This window comes from Lontra canadensis, unplaced genomic scaffold (genome assembly GCF_010015895.1).
Source record: "Lontra canadensis isolate GAN:19392208 unplaced genomic scaffold, GSC_riverotter_1.0 scaffold13, whole genome shotgun sequence".
Taxonomy (NCBI): Eukaryota; Metazoa; Chordata; class Mammalia; order Carnivora; family Mustelidae; genus Lontra; species Lontra canadensis.
Genome location: NW_022631007.1, coordinates 6364891 through 6384888, shown reverse-complemented (window position 1 = coordinate 6384888; position 19998 = coordinate 6364891). Strand labels below are relative to the sequence as shown.

General features: G+C 40.1%; 1 protein-coding gene across 4 annotated transcripts in view; it reads right to left on the bottom strand.

Moving 5' to 3' along the window:
* Positions 1-19998, bottom strand: part of NYAP2 (neuronal tyrosine-phosphorylated phosphoinositide-3-kinase adaptor 2) — a 309354-nt gene that overhangs the window by 106496 nt on the left and 182860 nt on the right. For all 4 annotated transcript variants that reach the window (XM_032857361.1, XM_032857363.1, XM_032857364.1 and 1 more), the window contains one exon: positions 15080-15286. In XM_032857361.1, the coding sequence (XP_032713252.1) occupies positions 15080-15286 (207 nt within the window). The remainder of the gene's footprint in view (positions 1-15079; positions 15287-19998) is intronic.

Here is a 19998-nt window from a genome sequence, read left to right as displayed (position 1 = left end):
ACAGAAACATGGGAAAACCTTTGAAAACTTCAGGGGATTTGGGAACAACCTGTTTTGAAATGCTGCCCTAGGAAAGTCTCTTTGGCTATGTCCAAGGAACGCTATTACCTGCCTCTGAGGCCCGAGGGAAGTCATCAAAATTCTCAAGACACTTTTAAATCACTTATAACAAGAAGCAAGCTCCAAGGCTCACCCATTGATTCTTTGACATTCATAAATGAAATCTGTTGGAATAATTGAAATGGTCTCAAAAATACTCTTGATTGATCATGAGCTTAGTTTACTAAGGTCACTGCTTTTATTCCTCCTTTCTTTTTTTTTTAAATATTTATTTATTATTTTAGAGAAGCAGGGAGCAAGAGTGGATAGAGAGCAGGAAAGGGGAGAACAGAGAAGCAGATCTCCTGCTGAGCATGGAGCCCTATGTGGGGCTTGATCCCAGGACCCTGAGAAATCAAGTCAGTCATTTAAGCCACTGAGCTACCCAGACATCCTTTATTCCTCCTTTCTGATCTACTTACTGTACTTTATTTTTGTAACAGTGTTGTTAGGATTAAGCATAACAAGTCTGTCATTTGCTAAAATTTTCTAAAATTATTGGTAAAAGTTTTGGCAGTAAATGGTAAAACAGGACAAAAAATATTTTGAAATTCAGTTTAGGAGAGGTAATGGTCATCTGCCATTTTCACCTGTCCAGAATCCATTCACTCTTATTTTTCTGGAATAGCAGTTTGAATTTCCTTTGGAGAACAACATAACCAGTAATCTCAGTCTTGTATCATGCTCCCTGCTCTGTAGAAATTTGTCTTCTCCCTCTGCCTCTGCCTCCCCTCCCCCTGCCATCGTGCTTTCTCTCAAATAAATAAAATCTTAAAAAAAAAAAAAAAAAAAAGCTAGGGTAAAGGTGAATTATTTATATACTTCTCATTAATAAAAAAAGCATAGTCTCCCATTTTTTCACTTTTTCCAAGTTTCCAGCAAAAAGACAAAAATACATTGACCAGACTTCAATGGAATTTAATACTAACAAAACTAAGTAGGGGAAAAATGTAGTGCCTGTTTTGGACAGCAGGTGGGAGTGCTTTGATTTGGTATGTATTCTGGTAGGCTGACAAAGCTTCCAGAACTAGTCTCTGTAAATGCCCAGCCTAAGTCTTCTTTGTAATGTCTACTAAGGTTTTTCACAGAAACAGGGCATTCTTTGTGGATGCTGTTGGTGCAGCATACCCACAGGGCTTTTCCAAAGAAAGCCAACTACTGACAACTGGGAAGCAATGTGTGTGTGGAGGGGGAACTCCTCTGAGAAAAGCCACAGGGTGGATCCATGCTCCCCACAGGGACAGCTACAAGGAGCTGTCACTAGAGTCAACACTGGAGCATTGTCACTGTGGTTCTCAAACAGGATTAATCTACTGAGAGGCAAGTAGGTGAAGGTACCTTCTGTGCTATCTGAATTGTTTATGCCTGGTTCACTAGTTTTCCCCAAGAGAATCAGGGAGTACACAGAAATTCAGAATTTTCTCTAATAAGAACGAAATTACTCTCAAGTTGTATTTTTTCTCACCAGTCTTCAGGGTATCTGGATAGTATACAACATCATGGTCTATGCACATATTTAGCAGAAATCCAGTTTAAGGGACTGTGCGTGTGTGTGTGTGTGTGTGTGTACTCAAACAGAGAGTTATACATAGCATATGATAATAAGTTAGCTGACTCTGCAAATTGGATCACATAAGACCCAAGCTTGAAAGCTGTAAGTGGCTACATGCATGCGTGCGTGTGCACACACACACACACACACAGACGTGCACCAATTAGTATCATCAAATTCCTTGACTCCATATTGCTCCCATAACTTAAACCAACCATACTGATAGAAAAAAAAAATTAGAAAAAGAATATAAATGGTTTAGAGAGAACCCAGCAAAATGCTACAAAACCAAGTCCAGCATCCTGTCGTACTGGGTCGGGGCAAGAATGCCCTTGTGCTGTTTGAAATCGACCCCATCAAAGGCAGATAGAAGGTCTTCGGAGGCAGAGGTCATCTGCCATCACCACATACCATGCTGTTAAACAGATGTTCTCACTGGGAGAAATTTGCTGAATGAGTAAATGAGGGAACTAAAGAAAAACAAACACACATAATATGTTGCTGGGTTTTTTGTTTTTTGTTTTTTGTTTTTTCTGGGCGGGGGAAGGGTGACATGCTGGCTCAGGTGTTCGAGAATTAATTTTTAGGTAGATCAAAACAATCAGTTATAAGTACCTCTCAGTTATAGGAACAGAGGAATTTCGTGGACTAGGGAGCAGAGAAACCATTTCTTCTTCGGATTTATGAGGCAGGTTATTTGGGGCAGCGTACTTATCTTCATAATTCTGTTTCCTTTGGTTTAGGATGATGATACATTAGCTGACTTGGTAAATCTGATCACACAACCCCCATGTTTAAAGTCCATAAATGGCTTCCTGTCATTCTTAGGTAAGGCCAGAATCAGCGATGTGTCCAGCCGGGCCAAGCCCTCATCAGGGCCTGGGCTTCCTCACACCACACTGCACTCTCGTACCTCATACACCTGACACCACTGCTCCCGTGTCACCCAGGGGCTGTGTAACACACGCAGGAGGAAGTGTGCTGTACTTTTCATTGGCTTTGCTTACAGATTGTGATTACGTTTTTAACTTTTGTTGTTAACGGCAATCTCCCCCAACACCACATACATGTTCAATGCTTGATAACTTCATATCGAAAACAATTAGCTGAATAAATGAATGGATGAACACATTAATGAATTCACAAGGACGGAGGTGGAAAGAGGGAAACCCAGTCTAATTAAATCACGGGAAGAGAGCAGTCCTAAGGGTCAGAAGCCTGAAATCTACTTCTTGGCTTGAATCTGCTACATACCAATGGGTCTGGGCAATTCACCTGATTTCTCTTGAGCTTCTTGAGCGGTTTGGTCACCTAAATAATCAGGTCATAACACCAGGTTACAGATACATAGGTTCTTGTGAAGATCAAATGAGATAGCACTTACGAAAATATTTTAAAAGCTAACACATAGCATATAAATATAAGGTATTATTTTATTTTTTAAAGATTTATTTATTTGAGAGAATGTGTACATGTGCACGAGTTGAGGAGGGGCAGAGGGAGGGGGAGAGAGAGAGAAAGAATCTCCAGCAGTGAGCATGGATCCCAGTTTGGGGGTTAGTCCCATGACCCTGAGGTCATGACCTGAGCCGAAATCAAGAATCAGACACTCAACCAGCTGAGCCACCCAGACACCCCAATATAAGGCATTCTTTTAAATGGGTCACAAATGATCCGTAAAAGGGATAAACTTAAATTCCATAATTCAGCTTATATATAATTTGCAGTAATCTCAGAGCACACTTTGCAATTACATCAAGTTCTGTTTTCTTTAAACTTGTATACTTAACTGGAGCACAGAAGACCTCAGATGCAATCAGAAAGCAATGTTATTCTATTTGCCCCACAAACCAGTTCTAACCAGCTGTGGGGTAGCAGGCAGTCCTTTCTTGTCTTTTGGTTAAACGCTAGGCCAACTTCCAGAAATTTCCTTTTTATTTTGATAATTAAACTTTTTTCAGTTTCTTCAAGTCAAAAAAAAAAAAAGTCTTATTAGAGTAATAATTCAAATGCCTTGTTTTTTACATTAATTACAATTTTGAACTTTGTTTCAAGAAAACACTTCTCTCTTGGCCAATTTAGCCCTGTTCCTGGCACAGAGGAGACCACATTTCTCTCTACCTCACCTCCAGGTGGCTACCCCTAACTGGCCCCTAACTCCATCCTCCCCATGTCTGCCTTCACAGGGGCTGAGATAGGAGGAAGGGGTTGAGGTGAGGGAGAGGAAAGGTTTTCACTGACACCAGCATGAGCTAATGTTTCTCACTCTCTGGTAATAGGGATGGAAAGGTGGTAAATATCGTTCTTCTTGGGGTGTTTTCAAGTGTACCCAGAAGGCCCCCCTTGACTGGTTGTCTCTCGCCTACTGGTCCCCTTGCTGTCTGCCCTCTGGACACCCTGTCAGGCACCTTGAGCCAGGTCCTTCAGAGTCCCTGCCACTCTGGGCAGTCACATGACCGAAACCACCCCTAGATGGCTCTGTGGCCTAAGCTCTGTGGCCTAATCCCCAGGAAACACACTTTATGCACATCTTTAACACACCATCAGTGGCCAGAGAGTTACCAGCCAGGCAACCTTCTGCTCTGTGAGCAGCAGCCATTCAGCTAATCTTTTGCACTTTTATTTTATTGTGTTTCCTCAATGACTAGAATCCAGTAGTGAGATTTTCAGGTAGTCCCATCAGTTTCCCTCTCTTGATTACCCACTGGGAAGTTTTCTATCAAGAGTGGAGACTCATCTCTCTCTCATTCTCTTTCTCTCTCTCTTACACACACACACACACACACACACACACACACACACACAGTCTATCCCCAAGTCTCCCTAATACCTAGTGTCTGGCCTCTCAGCCTGCAACCACTTTGCTAGGCTGGAGATGAGAGTTCACTCAAGGACAACAAAATTCATTTTGATCAATTTTTTTTTTTTTTTTGCAAGTTCTGCTGTGGTCTAGCTTTCTGCCTTGCAGTATGAGAGTAATTACCTTGTATCATTTTAAAATAATTCTTCTGCATGTTATACCCTGTTTATTTACCTTCAAACCCTGTAAAGACACATTCTGGCTATTTAAAATGGTTAACTCGCCCCATATTCCCCTTTTCTGGTTGGTTTCTTAAAGCCATATCACCAGTATCAGCAGAGATACAAACAAAACAATTTCTCTGGTGATCACAAATTCTAGCAAGCAGAAGTCACAGTTTTCCACAGAGAAATAAAAGTGGGCTGTTGGGGATATGACTTACATTGCTCTCTGAATGTTCTCCAAATGAGAATTCTGTTATGTGTTTACTACGAGAATTAAGAAAGAGCGTTAAACTCTAGAGTGTGAAAATACTGTGCAGAACCTAGCAACGGGATCTGGCCGGTGTTCCCGGAGGAAATAACCAATGCACCCAATTATAACTGAGAAGTAGAGCAGATGTGGAGAGCTGTCTTCGGGTGCCTAAGCCCACGGTACAGAATGACAGCCTGGAGGGTCGTAGACGCTAAAGCCCACAGCTGCTCAGGGCTGCTGGGAGCCAAGCAGGAAGTTAGTCAACATCCTACAGCAAAGCCCAGATTACGGCGGGGGCCTGAACTCTACAGATTGGTTGTTTGTTCTTGCTGCATAGTAAAAATGAGAGAGAACTCATGGTTCCTAGCAACACAAAGCTCAATAGCACAACCATGGCAGTCAAAAATGATGCTTTGAAACACGGGATGGTGAAGCAAAAAGTGAAGATCACTTTTTACTCTGACTTTGTGTTTCAGGGAACATGCTCTACTCATATAATCATCACAATAAAGCATCTCCGTCTGAGTGAAAAATCAGCAAATCTCAAACAAACCGTGGTATCCATTTCAGTTAATTATTTTAGGCTACACCCAAACTCAATGACCGAAAACATCACTCATTTAGTTTTGTTCATGAGCCCATGAATGGGTTGAGGGAGTCTTCTGGTCTCGGCTGGGCTCACTTGTCATCTGTGGTCAGCTGTGGTTCAAGGAGGTGTTTCCACTTTGTCGTGTTATGCTTTCTCACATGTTGGGGGTTGGCATGCTGAAGGCTGAAGACTCTTGGCTTTCCTCCATGTATCTCTTCCTCCCACAGGCTAGCTCTGGTTTGTTTATGTGGTGGTGGTAGGATTGGAAGAGAACAAGTAGAAGCATTCTTGAGGCTGAGGCTCAGAACAGACACACAGTTCCTTTCATCTCATTCAACTGGTCAGGACAAGACCTAAAGCTAACCCAGATTCAAGGAGTAGACCTTACTTCTTGATAAGGAGCTCTGAAAGCACATTGCAAAGGGTGTGGATGCAAGGAAAGGAGGGTACTGGGACCATAATGCATCCCAAAAGTGCCAGACCATATGAAGAAATGGAAAAAAGAGAAGAGGATATAGTTCGGGAATTACACAGCCATATCAAAATGTTTAATACTAATCAAGTTCTAAAAGCAAATCTTTTTCAGCCACACTTCAGTGAGTGAGCTCTAGGGAACACACTACCCTTCTTACTTTCTAGCACTTACTTGTCATGCCAGTATCAAATTTAATATCACTTTCTCCAGGAAGCCTGTCTGAATCACCAGAGAATAAATCATGCCACGGTGCCTAGTATTTCCCCCTCATAACATTTATTAGAATCTTTTATTTTATTTTCTGTCTTCCCTGTTAGACTATGCACTGGGAGTATGGGTCTAGTCTACCATCGTTGCCTTGCACACTCTGCCCCTCTGCACCTTGCCCCTGCAATGACACAGAGGAGAGCTGAATAAATAAGTTAGAAAATAAATGCAAAGGGAATGAATGAATGAATGAAAAGATGAATGAATGTCAAGTCAGATATTTGTGGAAGGATATGTGTACATTTGGAGCTATCAATATTTTCCTATGTTTCCCACATCCTTGGCAACATGATTTTAAATCCCATTCATTGCTACCAAGCAGAACAGAAACTCTGTGAGAGAGATTAAGATTTTTTTGATAACTCTGTATAATGCAGTAACCAAGTCTTAAAGCCTGCACCTGATCCTTTCTCCAAATTTTATGAATATAGACTCAGGGGAACCCCAAAACAGCCATGGCACTGGCCTAAAATCTTTGTTGGAAAGTGCACAAATAAAAGAAGCATGGGCTGTTTCAGTAATAGTGATTCTGGAGCCAGTTACATTGTGTGTATCTAGAGAAAACCCTGTATCACAATTGCAATGAGCTGCACTTTCCAAAAGAAACATTCAGTCTTGGTCCTAGAAAAAAAATCTTAAACCTTACAATAAAATTGAATGGTAACAAAATAAACTGTGGGCTCACTAGCTATTATAAGCCAGCTTTATACCAGGCTTTTCTATGCATTTTTAAATTTAATCCTCATAATGACGTACACAGTGAGATTTCCTGTATCTTTTTTATAATGATAGAAAAACTGGGGTACAGCAGTGTTACATAATTTCCTCAAATCATTCCCACCAAAATGTTAATTTACTAACATTGTTGCAAAACATGGTTTACTTGCACTAAAAATAACAGGGCGGGGTGGGTGGCGGTGCTCAGTCCATAGAGCACGGGACTCTTGGTATCAGGGAGTTTAAACCCCACAATGACTGTGAAGCCTACTTAATTAAAAAAAAAAAAAAGAGGGGGGGGGGGAAATGTGTAGATTTAGTGTTCTGCCAGGAATTATTATCATAAATACTGTTCCACATTTCCCAGTCCTGCCACCCAATCTGATGCTGCTCATTTTGTGTGCTTGGGACCCTTCCTGGATATGAAGCACTGAATCCTGAATGTTTTTGAGATATAGCTGCTGGGAGGTTTATCAGCAAAATGAGTCATTGATTCCAGCATTACCAAGTAGAGTACAGTAAATATGCTTCAGAATTTTCAAGAGGAAAACATCTTTCTTAAAAATCAACTGGTAAAAATACAGTATTCAAAGACTACATGTTTGAATTCAATCATCGTTCCCTTTGCTGGATCCCAGTTTTCTGTTGTTTATATTAAATGGCCCCCATTCAGCTACATCTCCTTGGCAGGCATCCAATCTTAAGCCTTTGGTTAACACCCAAACATCTTTGTGATCTTCCCAGTCTTCAAAGAGGTGATCGGAAGGTGAAGTAGAATTGTGACTGACGGTTTTAGGAATCCTAGTCTGGGAGATGGGTGTGCTACGTGGTCAGATTGGAACCCGAACTCTCACCATCCCCAGCAAAAACACCCATGATCCCCACTTTGCCTGCACTTCTCTTGCTCTGTTCCCTGTCTAAATTCAACTCCGTTCACGTCCTAGCTCAAATGCCACTACTTAATGAGAACCTTCCCTGTATCACCTGGTATCAGTGATTCTCTCTGCTCTCTCACACAGACACTTGGAAAGGTGTCTGAAATCATAATGATAACTAGTATCTACTTAATATCTGTTGTGCTCCAGACACCATGCTAAGTGTGTTAATACATTATCTCATTTAATTCACACCATTAATTCTCAATAGCATCTATGAGTTAGATACAATTATCATCTATCTTTTATGATGGAGCTCGGTGACATGATGGGACATACCTAATATTATCAACATTTAAAAAAAAAAAACAGATTTCAAATTTAAATCTAGATCTACTGGATGCCCAAACCACAGTTATACTTCATGCATTCTTTCACTAGTCATATAAAACTCACTCTACAAACATGGCTTGTGAAAAATGGCACATTCCTTTGTTTTCTTTAAATGGAATCAAATCCATATATGGTCTTGCTTCCCTGAACTTGTGTGCATAGGACTCTTCTTGGACATGAAGGGCTAACTCAGGAATGGTGGTGGAAAATATTTTTCTGTGGGTCATGAAAAGGCCCAGAATTGTTCTGCAGAGCAGATTAGATAAGATGGATCTTTTAGTCTTCAGACCACACTGGTCATCAGGGGGAGGTCTCTTCTCCAGGCATTAAAAGCCCCATGAAGTACAGAATTCTATATTTGGGAATTTGAAACCATAAAGCATAAAGTCCACCTTCACTGGAAAACACTAGTCCATCCACCCGTCCTCCCTGTCAGAGGCCAGGCCACTTTACCAGGATGCTATGAAAGGATAAGATGATAGTCCTTACTATTCACAGAATGCCACACTTCTGTTTCTCTTCTAAAGTTTAAAAACAAACAAACAAACAAACAAAAAAACCAAAACAAACAAACAAAAAAAACAACACCTCCCTTTTTGATAATCAAAAACTGTTTACTACTCTCAGGGCGCCTGGGTGGCTCAGTCGACTAACTGTCCGCCTTTGGCTTGAGTCATGACCCCAGAGTCCTGGGATCAAGCCCTGTGGGCTCCTGGCTCAGAGGGAATTCTGCTTCTCCTTCTCCCTCGGCCACTCCCTCTACCCCTTTTTGCCTCCCCGGCTCGTGTGCATGCTCTGCTGGTGTGCATGCTAGCTCCCTCTCAAATAAATAGAATCTTTAAAATAAAAAGCTATCTACCACTCTTTAATCCCCATTCATACCAACAGCACATCCTTCTCAAGGAGCTGCAGCTTCTGAAAAATAAAAGCCAGGATGTCTTTTGACACCTGCTGCTTCTCCTATAACCCAGCTTCTCTGTTTCAGGGTCATTTCTATGCCTCCACCCAATGGGATGTCACTGCTTGATTTTATAAGCCAGAAAAGACAAATCGGTAGACTTTAGGTCTTACCCAGTCAGACGAATTAAACTATTAGAATCTTTTTTTAAAAAAACTGAAAATTGAACTGTATTTAAAAATTGGGAGATCTCACATAAAAGCAACTAAATCTTGAGATTTGAGATAAACAGCTCTCATGGTGAACATTAGCTGGCACTGAGTAGCTTCTGGGCCCTGGAGAGGCTCCTGTGCTTTCCAGGTCACCTGAATTTCCATCATTCAGTCAGACGTTCATTGGTATGCAGTGGATTTTCTCTGCAATGGAGAAATATTTTTTCCATGTCTAAGCTCCTAAAAATTGTGGAAATATATAACTTACACCAAAAGGGCTTCAAGTTTCCAGAAAAATGGGGAAAATGTTTTCCTTTATGGAAGTCAGGAGCATTCCCATGTATGCAATGTGCAAACAAAGGATGTCTATTTTGAAGGAGTCCCCTCTCCTAATTCACTTGCTGATGTGACAGCAGCTTGCCTCACACCTCAGTTCTCATCCCATGTCGGACCTCCTCAAGATGGCAGAAACACACATGGTTATCTTTTCAAGATCTTTTCACATAGAGTTTAGACAGCACCCTTCTGAATTTACTTCCAAAAATGCTTCTTCAGTCTAGACTGGCAAGGCCAACCCACCAGAAGTTTGCCTCCATCTTTGCTCAACTTCACCCCATGTGGAAAGCTCTCTATACCTTTTTGCTCAATTAATAACAATTAATATTATTTTAGGGGTGCCTGGGTGGCTCATTTGTTAAGCATCTGCTTTCAGCTCAGGTCATGATCCCAGGGTCCTGGGATTAAGTCCCACATCGGGCTCCCTGTTCAGCTGGGAGCCTGCATGACTCCCCCCACCCCCATCCTCCTGCTTGCACTCCCTTGGAAAAATAAGGAAATAAAATCTTCTAAAAAATTATTTTTTTAAAAAAGATCTGATATAATCTTGGTTTAAGACTATAGGTCTCCACTAAGTTTTCCATCTTTTTTCAAGCCTGCACTGATTTTCTCTTCTCTGAATAGTAATCTACAGTAAACAGTAGATAACAATGAAAATGCATTTATTATACTAATTAATATATGTTCAATATATGATTTATGTGCAATAGTTTTGTGTTAAAAAGAAGCATAGTAAGATCTTTGAGGGTCAGAGACCGTGTTTTGTATGCCCTGTGTTTGTGTTTATCCTCCAGAAACCATTACAGCGTTGGATACAAGCCGCTTAGAAACTATTCGTTGATTGAGTCAGTGACTGAAATCTGAATTTTTGTGAATACTCTATTTACTTGTATAACTTCCACTTTGCCCCCTTATTTTCACGAGCATTTGGGTCCCAGACCTCTACCGCCTTCAGGAATCACCCTCTGGGGAGTCTCTGATTTACTAAACAACAGTGACATTAATAGAGCACCACAGCAACCAGTGGCAATGTTAATTAGAACTGAGATCTCCTGCCACATTCCTTCGCTTTACTTCAGCAATTCCTCCATTCCTCAAAAGAGCTGTTAAGAGCAGCCATTCCAAGTGGCTAAACTACTTTTGGTAAAGCAATAGTCTGTGACTGATAGCAGTTCATGAGTGTGTGTGTGTGTGTGTGTGTGTTTGCTTGTGTAATTGAGAGAGAGAGAGAAACCAGAAGCAGAAAGTTGGCAGACCAGGGTATTGATAGATAGGGGGGTATGGATAGGCGTAACAGGTGAAACCTTCTTTCCTCTGTAGTGTTAAGTGTGGACCTGAGTACCTCTGCTATTTAGGGAGGAGGATTATTGGTTGCAGTTCTAGTGTTTCTGGTAGGGGACAATAACAAACAGGAAGTGTGAAGAAAAGGAGAAGAGTAAATACTGATTTCCATTCCAAAGCAGCAAGTCCAAAATGCGCCCTTTGCTAGTTACTTGCTTATTGTGGACAAAGACCATCTCACTGATGAGTATCCTTTAGCTAGGGCATCTTTTGGTAAAAAGACCAAAGGTGAGTAAACTTCAGACTTTCTCACTTTATATATCTTTTTGCTAGTGAAGCTATGACATTTTCTAGTATAGAATTGGCATATTTTAGGTGCTTTCTTTCTAGAAACATTAAAGCTACTAACATAACAAACTTCTTTTTCCTTTTCTTCTTTCCCTCAAAAGAGGTACAATGGTAGATTCAGTAGATAAAATTGCAGTGACATATTTGGGAATGATTGACATCGAAAAGTTTAATTATAATGCTCTTTTGAGTGTGTGTGTATGTGTGTGTGTGTGTGTGTGTAAGAGAGAGAGAAAGAGCATGAACTGGGAAGGGAGGAAGGGGCAGCAGGAGAAGGAGAGAGAATCTTAAGCAGGCTCCATGCCCAGCACAGAGCCCAATGTGGGGTTCAATCCGACAACCCCAAGATCATGATCTGAGCTGAAATCAAGAGTCAGACACTTAACGGACTGAGCCACCCAGATGCCCCTTGACTGTTCATCTTGATAGTTTCTCTGGCACATAAGAAACCCTAACTGACTTTGTTATATCTGGGATTCCACATTTTCCCCTGTATTTCGAGTTTCTTTTAATATAATAGAGACACAAAAAAATCTTTATCAAAAATGTACCAGAAATCTCTTGTTCTTCCACCTTTTTCTACATCTTTCATCATCTAAGATGGAGTGTGAGGGAATGAAAATATTTATGTTGTTTCTTCTGGTCAGTAGACAATTTACTGCCCTACAAACACAGCTGAAAGACCCAGGAAAGCAGATTTTAGATGTCATAATGCAAAAGAGATGCTGCGGGAGTTTGCAGTGGAAGAAAGTGAAAATATGTTATTAATTCTGTTTACACTCTAAATTTCTTGGAAGAGTCACATCAGTGTCAAAAAACATTACAATTTGCCCATTTTTATGCACCTTTACAAATGTTCAGTAAAAGTTGAATTGTGGACCATCTAATTGTTTAATTTTTATTTATTTCACATGTTCTGCCCACACCTTCAAATGTTTGGGTTCCCCAGGATCTAATCTCCACTTCCTTCTCCTCTCAGTTTCCTGTTCTTTTACTTAAGAGTCAGCCAGTGTTAGGGTTCTAACCACCTCCAAAGGTCTCTAGCCTCAGTCAGTAATATTGCTAAATCTCTTTACCTACACTCTTCTAATTCCAAGTGTCTACTAGATTCTTAATTAGATGTCTGAGAGCACTTCCAACCTAACACAGTCAAAAATTGAGTCCTGACTTTCCCACCTAACCCATGGTACACAGTTCATCTCGACAACTTTTATTTTAGTTAATGGCCTCCCAGGGACCCCTTCTTGAACCTTGGAGCGATTGTGAATTGTTCATGATAAAAACTGAACTGTATTATACCTATCTTAAAAATATTTAAGTGACTACAAAACATCCATCTCATAATGTTGGAAACCTAACCATGATGTGGCAGATACTGTCCATTGCTTATGTAATGCCATCTTCCCTTTCTCCCTGAGATTACAGACTGTTGCTTTCATTTCCCAGTAGAAGCAGAAGCCCTTTGATATAAGAGAAAGAAGTGTCCTCTAAAAACTCATGGAAATCCTATTCCTCTTCACTGAGTGATGGGTCTGGAGGACATATTTCCTAGTTTAGACTGACTAGATGAAAGGGACTCTTTGCTGAGGCATAATGCTCTGAAATGTCAGCTCATGATCATAAAAAAAAATCATCAAAGGTAGAAGAAGGGAAAAATTAAAAAAACAAACAAAACAAACAGGGGCACCTGGGTGGCTCAGTGGGTTAAAGACTCTGCCTTCGGCTTGGGTCATGATCCCAAGGTCCTGGGATCGAGCCCTGCATTGGGCTCTCTGCTCAGCGGGGAGCCTGCTTCCACTTCTCTCTCTCTGCCTGCCTCCCTGCCTACTTGTGATCTCTGTCTGTCGAATAAATAAATAAAATCTTTAAAACAAACAAACAAAAACAAAAAACAAAAAGCCAGAAAGTCCCTTTGTCCTCAAGGACATCATTCAACAGTTGCAAAATACCTGGAACTGCCTCCCTCCAGATCAAGTGCTAGGGGAGTTAACAGAAACCGTTATTACTTAAGCCACTGCTAATTGGCATTTCGTTGCTGAAAGCATTTCAGCATTCTTGCTTTTTGGTACCAAGCTACTCTGCAATTTCTTCAGTCAGTTTTCCCCCACCTTCCACTCCAAACAAACTATTATTCTCCATCTCATAGAATTTTAGGTGTCCATTCAGAAGGCAGACCTCGTCTGCATCATTCTCCTGGGGAGCTGCTCCCGAGGTTTCAAGCTTTAGCTCAAATGTTACATCCTCAAGCAGTTATTACTTTACCCACCCAAACCCCTTGATGGTTCTTGCCAAAATCATATACTCCCAGGAAACATTAAGTGATTTCCCCTTTGTTTCACATTTGTGTTTCATTTGAGTTCGAACACCTGAATGCAAGGATGTCTTATTCAACACTGTGATCTCAGACACTAGAACAGTGGCTATTATCTAATAGAAATTCAGGTAATGCTTTTTGGTTTTGTATCTCTAGTCATAATAGGAATACATATTATTCATATTTTTGATCAAACTGGTACAAATTTAAATAATTAAAAAATACTACTAATAAGCCCAAGATTAATCCTAAGTCCCAACTGAATTGTGAGGTCAACCTTCTCAGGGAGAGATGCTTTTTTCTACAAAATATAATTTGTTCCTATGTTTCTTTTCCTTTTTGACAAAATGCACATATCTTCTCATATACCTATAGCTATTTATACTTCACTAACAAAAATAAATTTTTACTTTCTGCTAAATTCACTTGTCTCTTCTCCAAGATTTTTATGGCTCCATCACGAAATAAGTTACATTTTAAGTCTGGGAAAGATACTGCTCTGTCTCTGCCCGGGTCCTATTCTAGAAACATCCCTTCCCAAATACAGAGATCATTCATCCTGTTCCAATTTTAACTTGTGCATAACTGCCAGAGAGTCCACAGGCTAAATGCATGTAAATTGCTTTCCAAGACGAGTATCAGAGTTGAAAAGAACATTAAAGGATTGGTCTTTCCTTTAGAACCCTAACATTCTTAAGGGATAGAAACCTGAAAACTATAGGAGGTCACTTGATTATTTGTTTTTTGGTTTTTTTTTTTTTTCCTTCAATTGGCAGCTCTCTGTGAGTCCATTATGTAGACTAATCACTTCAAAGCAAACATATGCTGCTTTTAAATATTTGATGCTTATATAGATATTTATCTATTAACAATGCAAAATTGCATTACGGATTTTATTTTCAACTGGTAAAATCTAAAGGTGTATTTGATTAAAACGTTCTAACTCTTCTGACTTAGAGCTGGAAACTTAGCAGCGTGCCCACGGTCATCAGTCCGTGATCATCAGATCATCAGTCTACATGCTTCATGATATCTAATCTCTCCACTGCCTTCAGACGGTTTTTGTTACCTATGTATCCTCACTTCCATTTTCTGTTCGTTTTGTCCCAGTTGCCTAAAATCATCCCTGAAGCGCAGGGAACATAAATTCTAAATCACTTAAACTTTATAAATTGAAAGTGTTTTCAATGAGGCCTCTAGATGCTTTAGACGAAATTTAGTACAAGATGTTCTGAGCTGTTAGAGCTGCTTCACCGTACAGCTCCAAGAAGCACTGTTCACTTCTCTACCGTCCATGTGGATAATGCTCCCTGGAGTGGTATAACACATTGTCTCATCCCTTGGTGTGAAGGGCTGCTTATATACTGTCTCTATGAATAGGGACAGCCATGTCTGTGGTTATGGTCCTCTAAGTGATAATGGCAACTGAAAGACCATTATCTCTCTTACCTGAGCTGTGGTTTCCTGCTAACAAAGTGGGGCTCACAGAACATCTTCCCAGCCTACTGGTAACCACGGGCGGTCCTGGTGTTCCATCCCATTCCTGAGCTTTGACAGGCTCTCTGGATGATGCCCCGTGATGACCTCTCTCTTTGCTGTCCAACTTTGGTAATGGCTCCGTGCTGTGGCTTCGGACTTTCAGTTCCTCTGTCGATTCTGTGTATTAACCAGAATTACATTCTGTTAAACCAAAGTTGAATCCTTCCCAGATTCCTTTAAAACATTAAAGAGAGATTTTCTCAAATGTTTTCAATATATTTCGTGGTGAGGGGGGACATGGGTGCTCAGTTGTTAAGCATCTGCCTTTGGCTCAGATCACAGTCCCAAGATCCTGAGATCAAGCCCTGCATTGGGCTCCCGGCTCAGTGGGAAGGAAGCATGCTTCTACCATTCCCTCTGCCTGTGTTCCCTCTCTTGCTGTCTCTTCCCCTGTCAAATAAATAAAAACAATGTGTATGTGTGTGTGTGTGTGTGTGTGTGTATATATATATATTTTTTTTTTTTTTTTGTCAGCTTGGGAGTGTGTTGGAGTTTTTGGAGTTTTTGTCAACTTGGGAGTGTGTTGGAGATTACAACATTTAAATATAACAGGTGTGCAAGTTAATATCATTGGGAAGTAGTTTTCTCATTGGAAGAAGAGAACCTCAATGAGTCTTCAGTCTTCTAGTAACTCTGGTGCTCAACTTCAAGGAAACTTCTTAAAGAGCATGTTAGACTCACTGTCTTTACGGTCTCATCTACCATTCATCCTGCCACCCATTCTGAATTCATGAATTCAGCCCACCACTCTGCTAAAACTGTTTTTGCTAAGCTCACCTACTGCCTTCTAATTGACAAATTTAAAAAACATTTTTTAAGATATTTGACAACTCTTTGATTATTCTCATTTATAACTTCAATTCTCTTGGCTTCAATAATGGCCCATCTTCCAGGGTTGTGTTCTACATCCAACACTACTTTCTTGCCATTCCTATGTTCCTTCCTCCATGCATCCCTTATGTGCCATCCCCAAGATGGAAGCTTAGCCATCATTCTTCTCATTCTATATACAGTCTTCCTGTGATTTTTACCTTCCTGGATTGTTAGTGATTTCTAAATAGTTTATCACAATCCTGAATCATTATCCTTAGCTTTAACTCATTTATCCAATGGCCTGCTGGGTGAGTACATCTGGATGTCCCATGGATAACACAAATTTAAAACATTTCAGATCTTGGACTGATACCACTTCTCCCTAAACCAGCAGTTCCTCCTGTCCTGTCTAGCCAATCACCCAAGCTAGATGCTTGTCTTTCCTTTTCTTTAACTGTTACTTCTCAAATCTATCAGTCAGAAGAGTCTACAGATTTTATTTGTGAATATCTCGCTTTCCCTTCTGTTGTACTTTGTATCACATCTACCTCAATTAGTTTGGTTCTAACTCTAATCATTGCCCTTGAATTATTGAAATTTGTCTCCTATTCTCTATCCTTGTTTCTCTGAAGTATGAGCTCCATATACTGTCAAAATGATCTGTTTGAAATGCAAATCTAACCAAGTGTATTTTTCAGCGAATGATTGCAATAGCCATTCTGTTACACATATACAGAAGTGCTTAAAAACACATGTAGTAAAGATGGTTTATGAGTGATCACCGCTTGCTGTTCTAAACAGTGTTATCTCAGGGAATGGATGTGATAGCCACTCTCTAAGGCACATAGAGAAGTGTTTAAAAACAAAAACAAACAAAAAATGCAAACCTGTTTGCAATGTAGCCTTGACTAAAATCCTTCCAGAAGCCTCCTTTTACCCACAGAATTACGTCTAATCTCCTTATTATGACCCACAAGATTCCCACTGTCATTCTTCCTTTCCTCTCCAACTGCATCATTTTCCACATAAACACTGTGCTCAAGGAACACTACCAAATTGGTTGGACCTTCTTCCTCCCCACTCCACTTATAACTCAAACAAGGCTGTTTTTGTGCTACTGTCTTCTACTTCATCTGCTTTGAAGATCTTTGTATCTTGTCTTTGTTCCTCCTGGAAGGCTTCTCAGTCATGGTCACTCAATTTAAGTATCCTGCACCCATATCCCCACCCCATGCTAGGATTTCCTCATCTCTGCATTCCATGTATCTACTCTTCCCAAAAGGTCCTGGGTTCTTGGAAGCAGGGGCTAAGATTTGTTTTGTTTCATAAGTGTCTTTAGCACCTTGCATACTGCTCAATAGGTATTTATTAATTTATTTATTTAGTAGTTCTCTCAACTCCTCAGGCATCTTTCTGGTGTGTTGGGAAGTACAATGTTCCTAATGGAACAAGAGAATGAAGCGAGTGTTGTAAATGTATTAAAGTGACACAAAGCTAATAGTATTTTCAAAAATCTGATTATCTAACAATCACAAGTTGTAAAATTCACCAGGTTGAAAGTTTCATTCAAATGAGGATTCGTTGGGAAAGACTGCAGTGGGAAAAAAAAAAAAATATATATATATATATCACAGAAATGGTTCAGAGAATGTGTATTTTGCTTTCTTTTTGTTTTGGTTCAAACACTCCATGACTTGTAGCAGTGTGAGAACACAAATGTCCCACTTTGGTTCCCCATTGCCTGAATCTATGATGCAGAGACAGACATAGTTTGTAATATAGTCAGAAACCCTAGGTGAGGTCATCTGAGTGGCCTAGCTCTGCAGCTCTGGCATGGTCATGGGCCAATAACCCACATCACTGAGCACTGGGTTCTCCTCTCAGAGCTTCATTTTTCTTAATTACAAAATAGAGATAAAACCAGCCCAGTCTAACCTCTCCAATTTAATTGGAAGGATCTAATGATACTCTACATTTTAAAAAATATTTTTAAGATTTTATTTATTTGTTGACAGAAAGAGAGAGAGAAACAGTAAGAGAGGGAACACAAGCAGAGAGAGAGGGAGAGGGAAAAGCAGACCCCTCACTGAGCAGGGAACCTGACACAGGGCTTGATCCCAGGACCCTGGGATCATGACCTGAGCCAAAGGCAGACACTTAATGACTGAACCACCCAGGTGCCCCATTTTAATATATTTTTAAAACTACGTAGTGCTACACATGCAAAAGATACTATTAATTTAAATAAAGTCTAGCCATTTGTTCTTTATGAATTTATTTAATCTTTCTACATCTGGACTAGATAATCACTGAGAAATTGAAAACACAAATGGAAAATTGCCAGACCACATATGAAAACAGAACTCCAACCCATTATCTATATGGGTAATGAGCCCAGAAATCCAGTCTACTTTCCCTGAGTCAGACTTATAGGAAGTCAGACTACTTACTATCTCTAACAAACAATCCAGGCAGCCAAACAATAATCCGTGTGACAGTTGGCCCAAAACAGCTAGGATTTACTTAATAACTGATAGCTTCCCTAATTTTTGCTCCTGCTTCCAATATGGGACCACGGGAGAAAATCAAATCTGCATTCCCATCCAATCACATAGGATGCCCCCCTGGTTGGCCTTGCTTGCAGCTTCCCATGCCAACAGTCTCCATTTGGGTCCTATGTGAAGTCTAGCCCATTTCCCAGCAAGAATTTCTTACTTTTCTCCCTGCCTTCAAATCTCCACAGTTATAAGTGATGGAGGCTCACTGCCTTAGTATAGCAAGCTCTGAATAAATAGCCATTGCCTGTTCACATTTGTTTGCTCTTCATTTCTATGCACATTGCTATAGTTCCTTCCAGCTCCAAAAAGCTATACAGTTGTGTAAACACGTCATGAATATTATTTTATGAGATAAAACTTAAACCAAGAGGGTGGTCTTATAATAACAACCTCAGAAAGACTCCTGCCTTTAAATGGGCCTCCTATAAGCCTGAATCCCAGTTACACTAAAATGGAATATAGGAAGTAAAAATATTTAAAAAGTGATACATTCTTGCATAATAATTACAACAAGACAATTTAACTAACACTTGCTTTTCAGTGCCCTGAGTCAAATGGAACAAAACCAGTATCAGAAAAGAACATCATAGACTATTTCCAAGCTGTTTATTCACAGTTTCAAGGAAAATGTAACTGTGGCTTCCAAATGTCACAGCCTCAAAGCCTAATGACCCATCTGTTTCACTTTACCTTCTCTTCCAGATTTCAAACAAAACATTGAGATGCTTGCTTTCATTATCAACTTCTGTATTTTTGTCCACTACCAATATTAAGCATTTACTATCTCTCTCTCTCACAGACAAGCACAGACGCGCACACTCACAGTCCTCTCCCACTGGGACGGAAACTAACCAAACTAAAAAATGCTTATACCTAACATTGGATCCAATCTCTTTCCTGTGGCTTTGGGTAACATTTTAAATATGAAAGGCTGAGGATGTGTGTCAGAGCACCTCCACTAGCATTAGTTTCTTTGTTCTTATTCAAATTACTTGCATACACAGACTGGGGAAGTGTCACTTAGGTCTCCAACCTCAACTAAATAAAAGCCCAATTCAGCTTTGGAAACAAAAAGGAGTCTTGTTTCCTTCTTTGTTTTCAGGCCCCAGAGGTTAGACTTCAGTGAATTTTGGCAGATTTATTTAGAGAAACTTGAACAAAAGGATGGAAGAAATCGTGCTACTTGGACTTGTGTGTGGATATACCTTAACATCTACCTCCCAGACAGAGGACAAAGCTGAAAAATCTGGAAGAAAATCATAAATGTACTACTGAGAATTTTATTTGGGAATAAATCTAGTTTCCTACATAGATTCATGAGAAGCTCCCTATAAAATGCATTTTCTAAGTAAAATACTACAAAAATCTTCAAAATAGCTATTGCAAATAAACAAATGGAGAGCAATCAGACTAAGAAATATATACAAGAAGACAGATTGAAACCTCAAAGAAATCTAC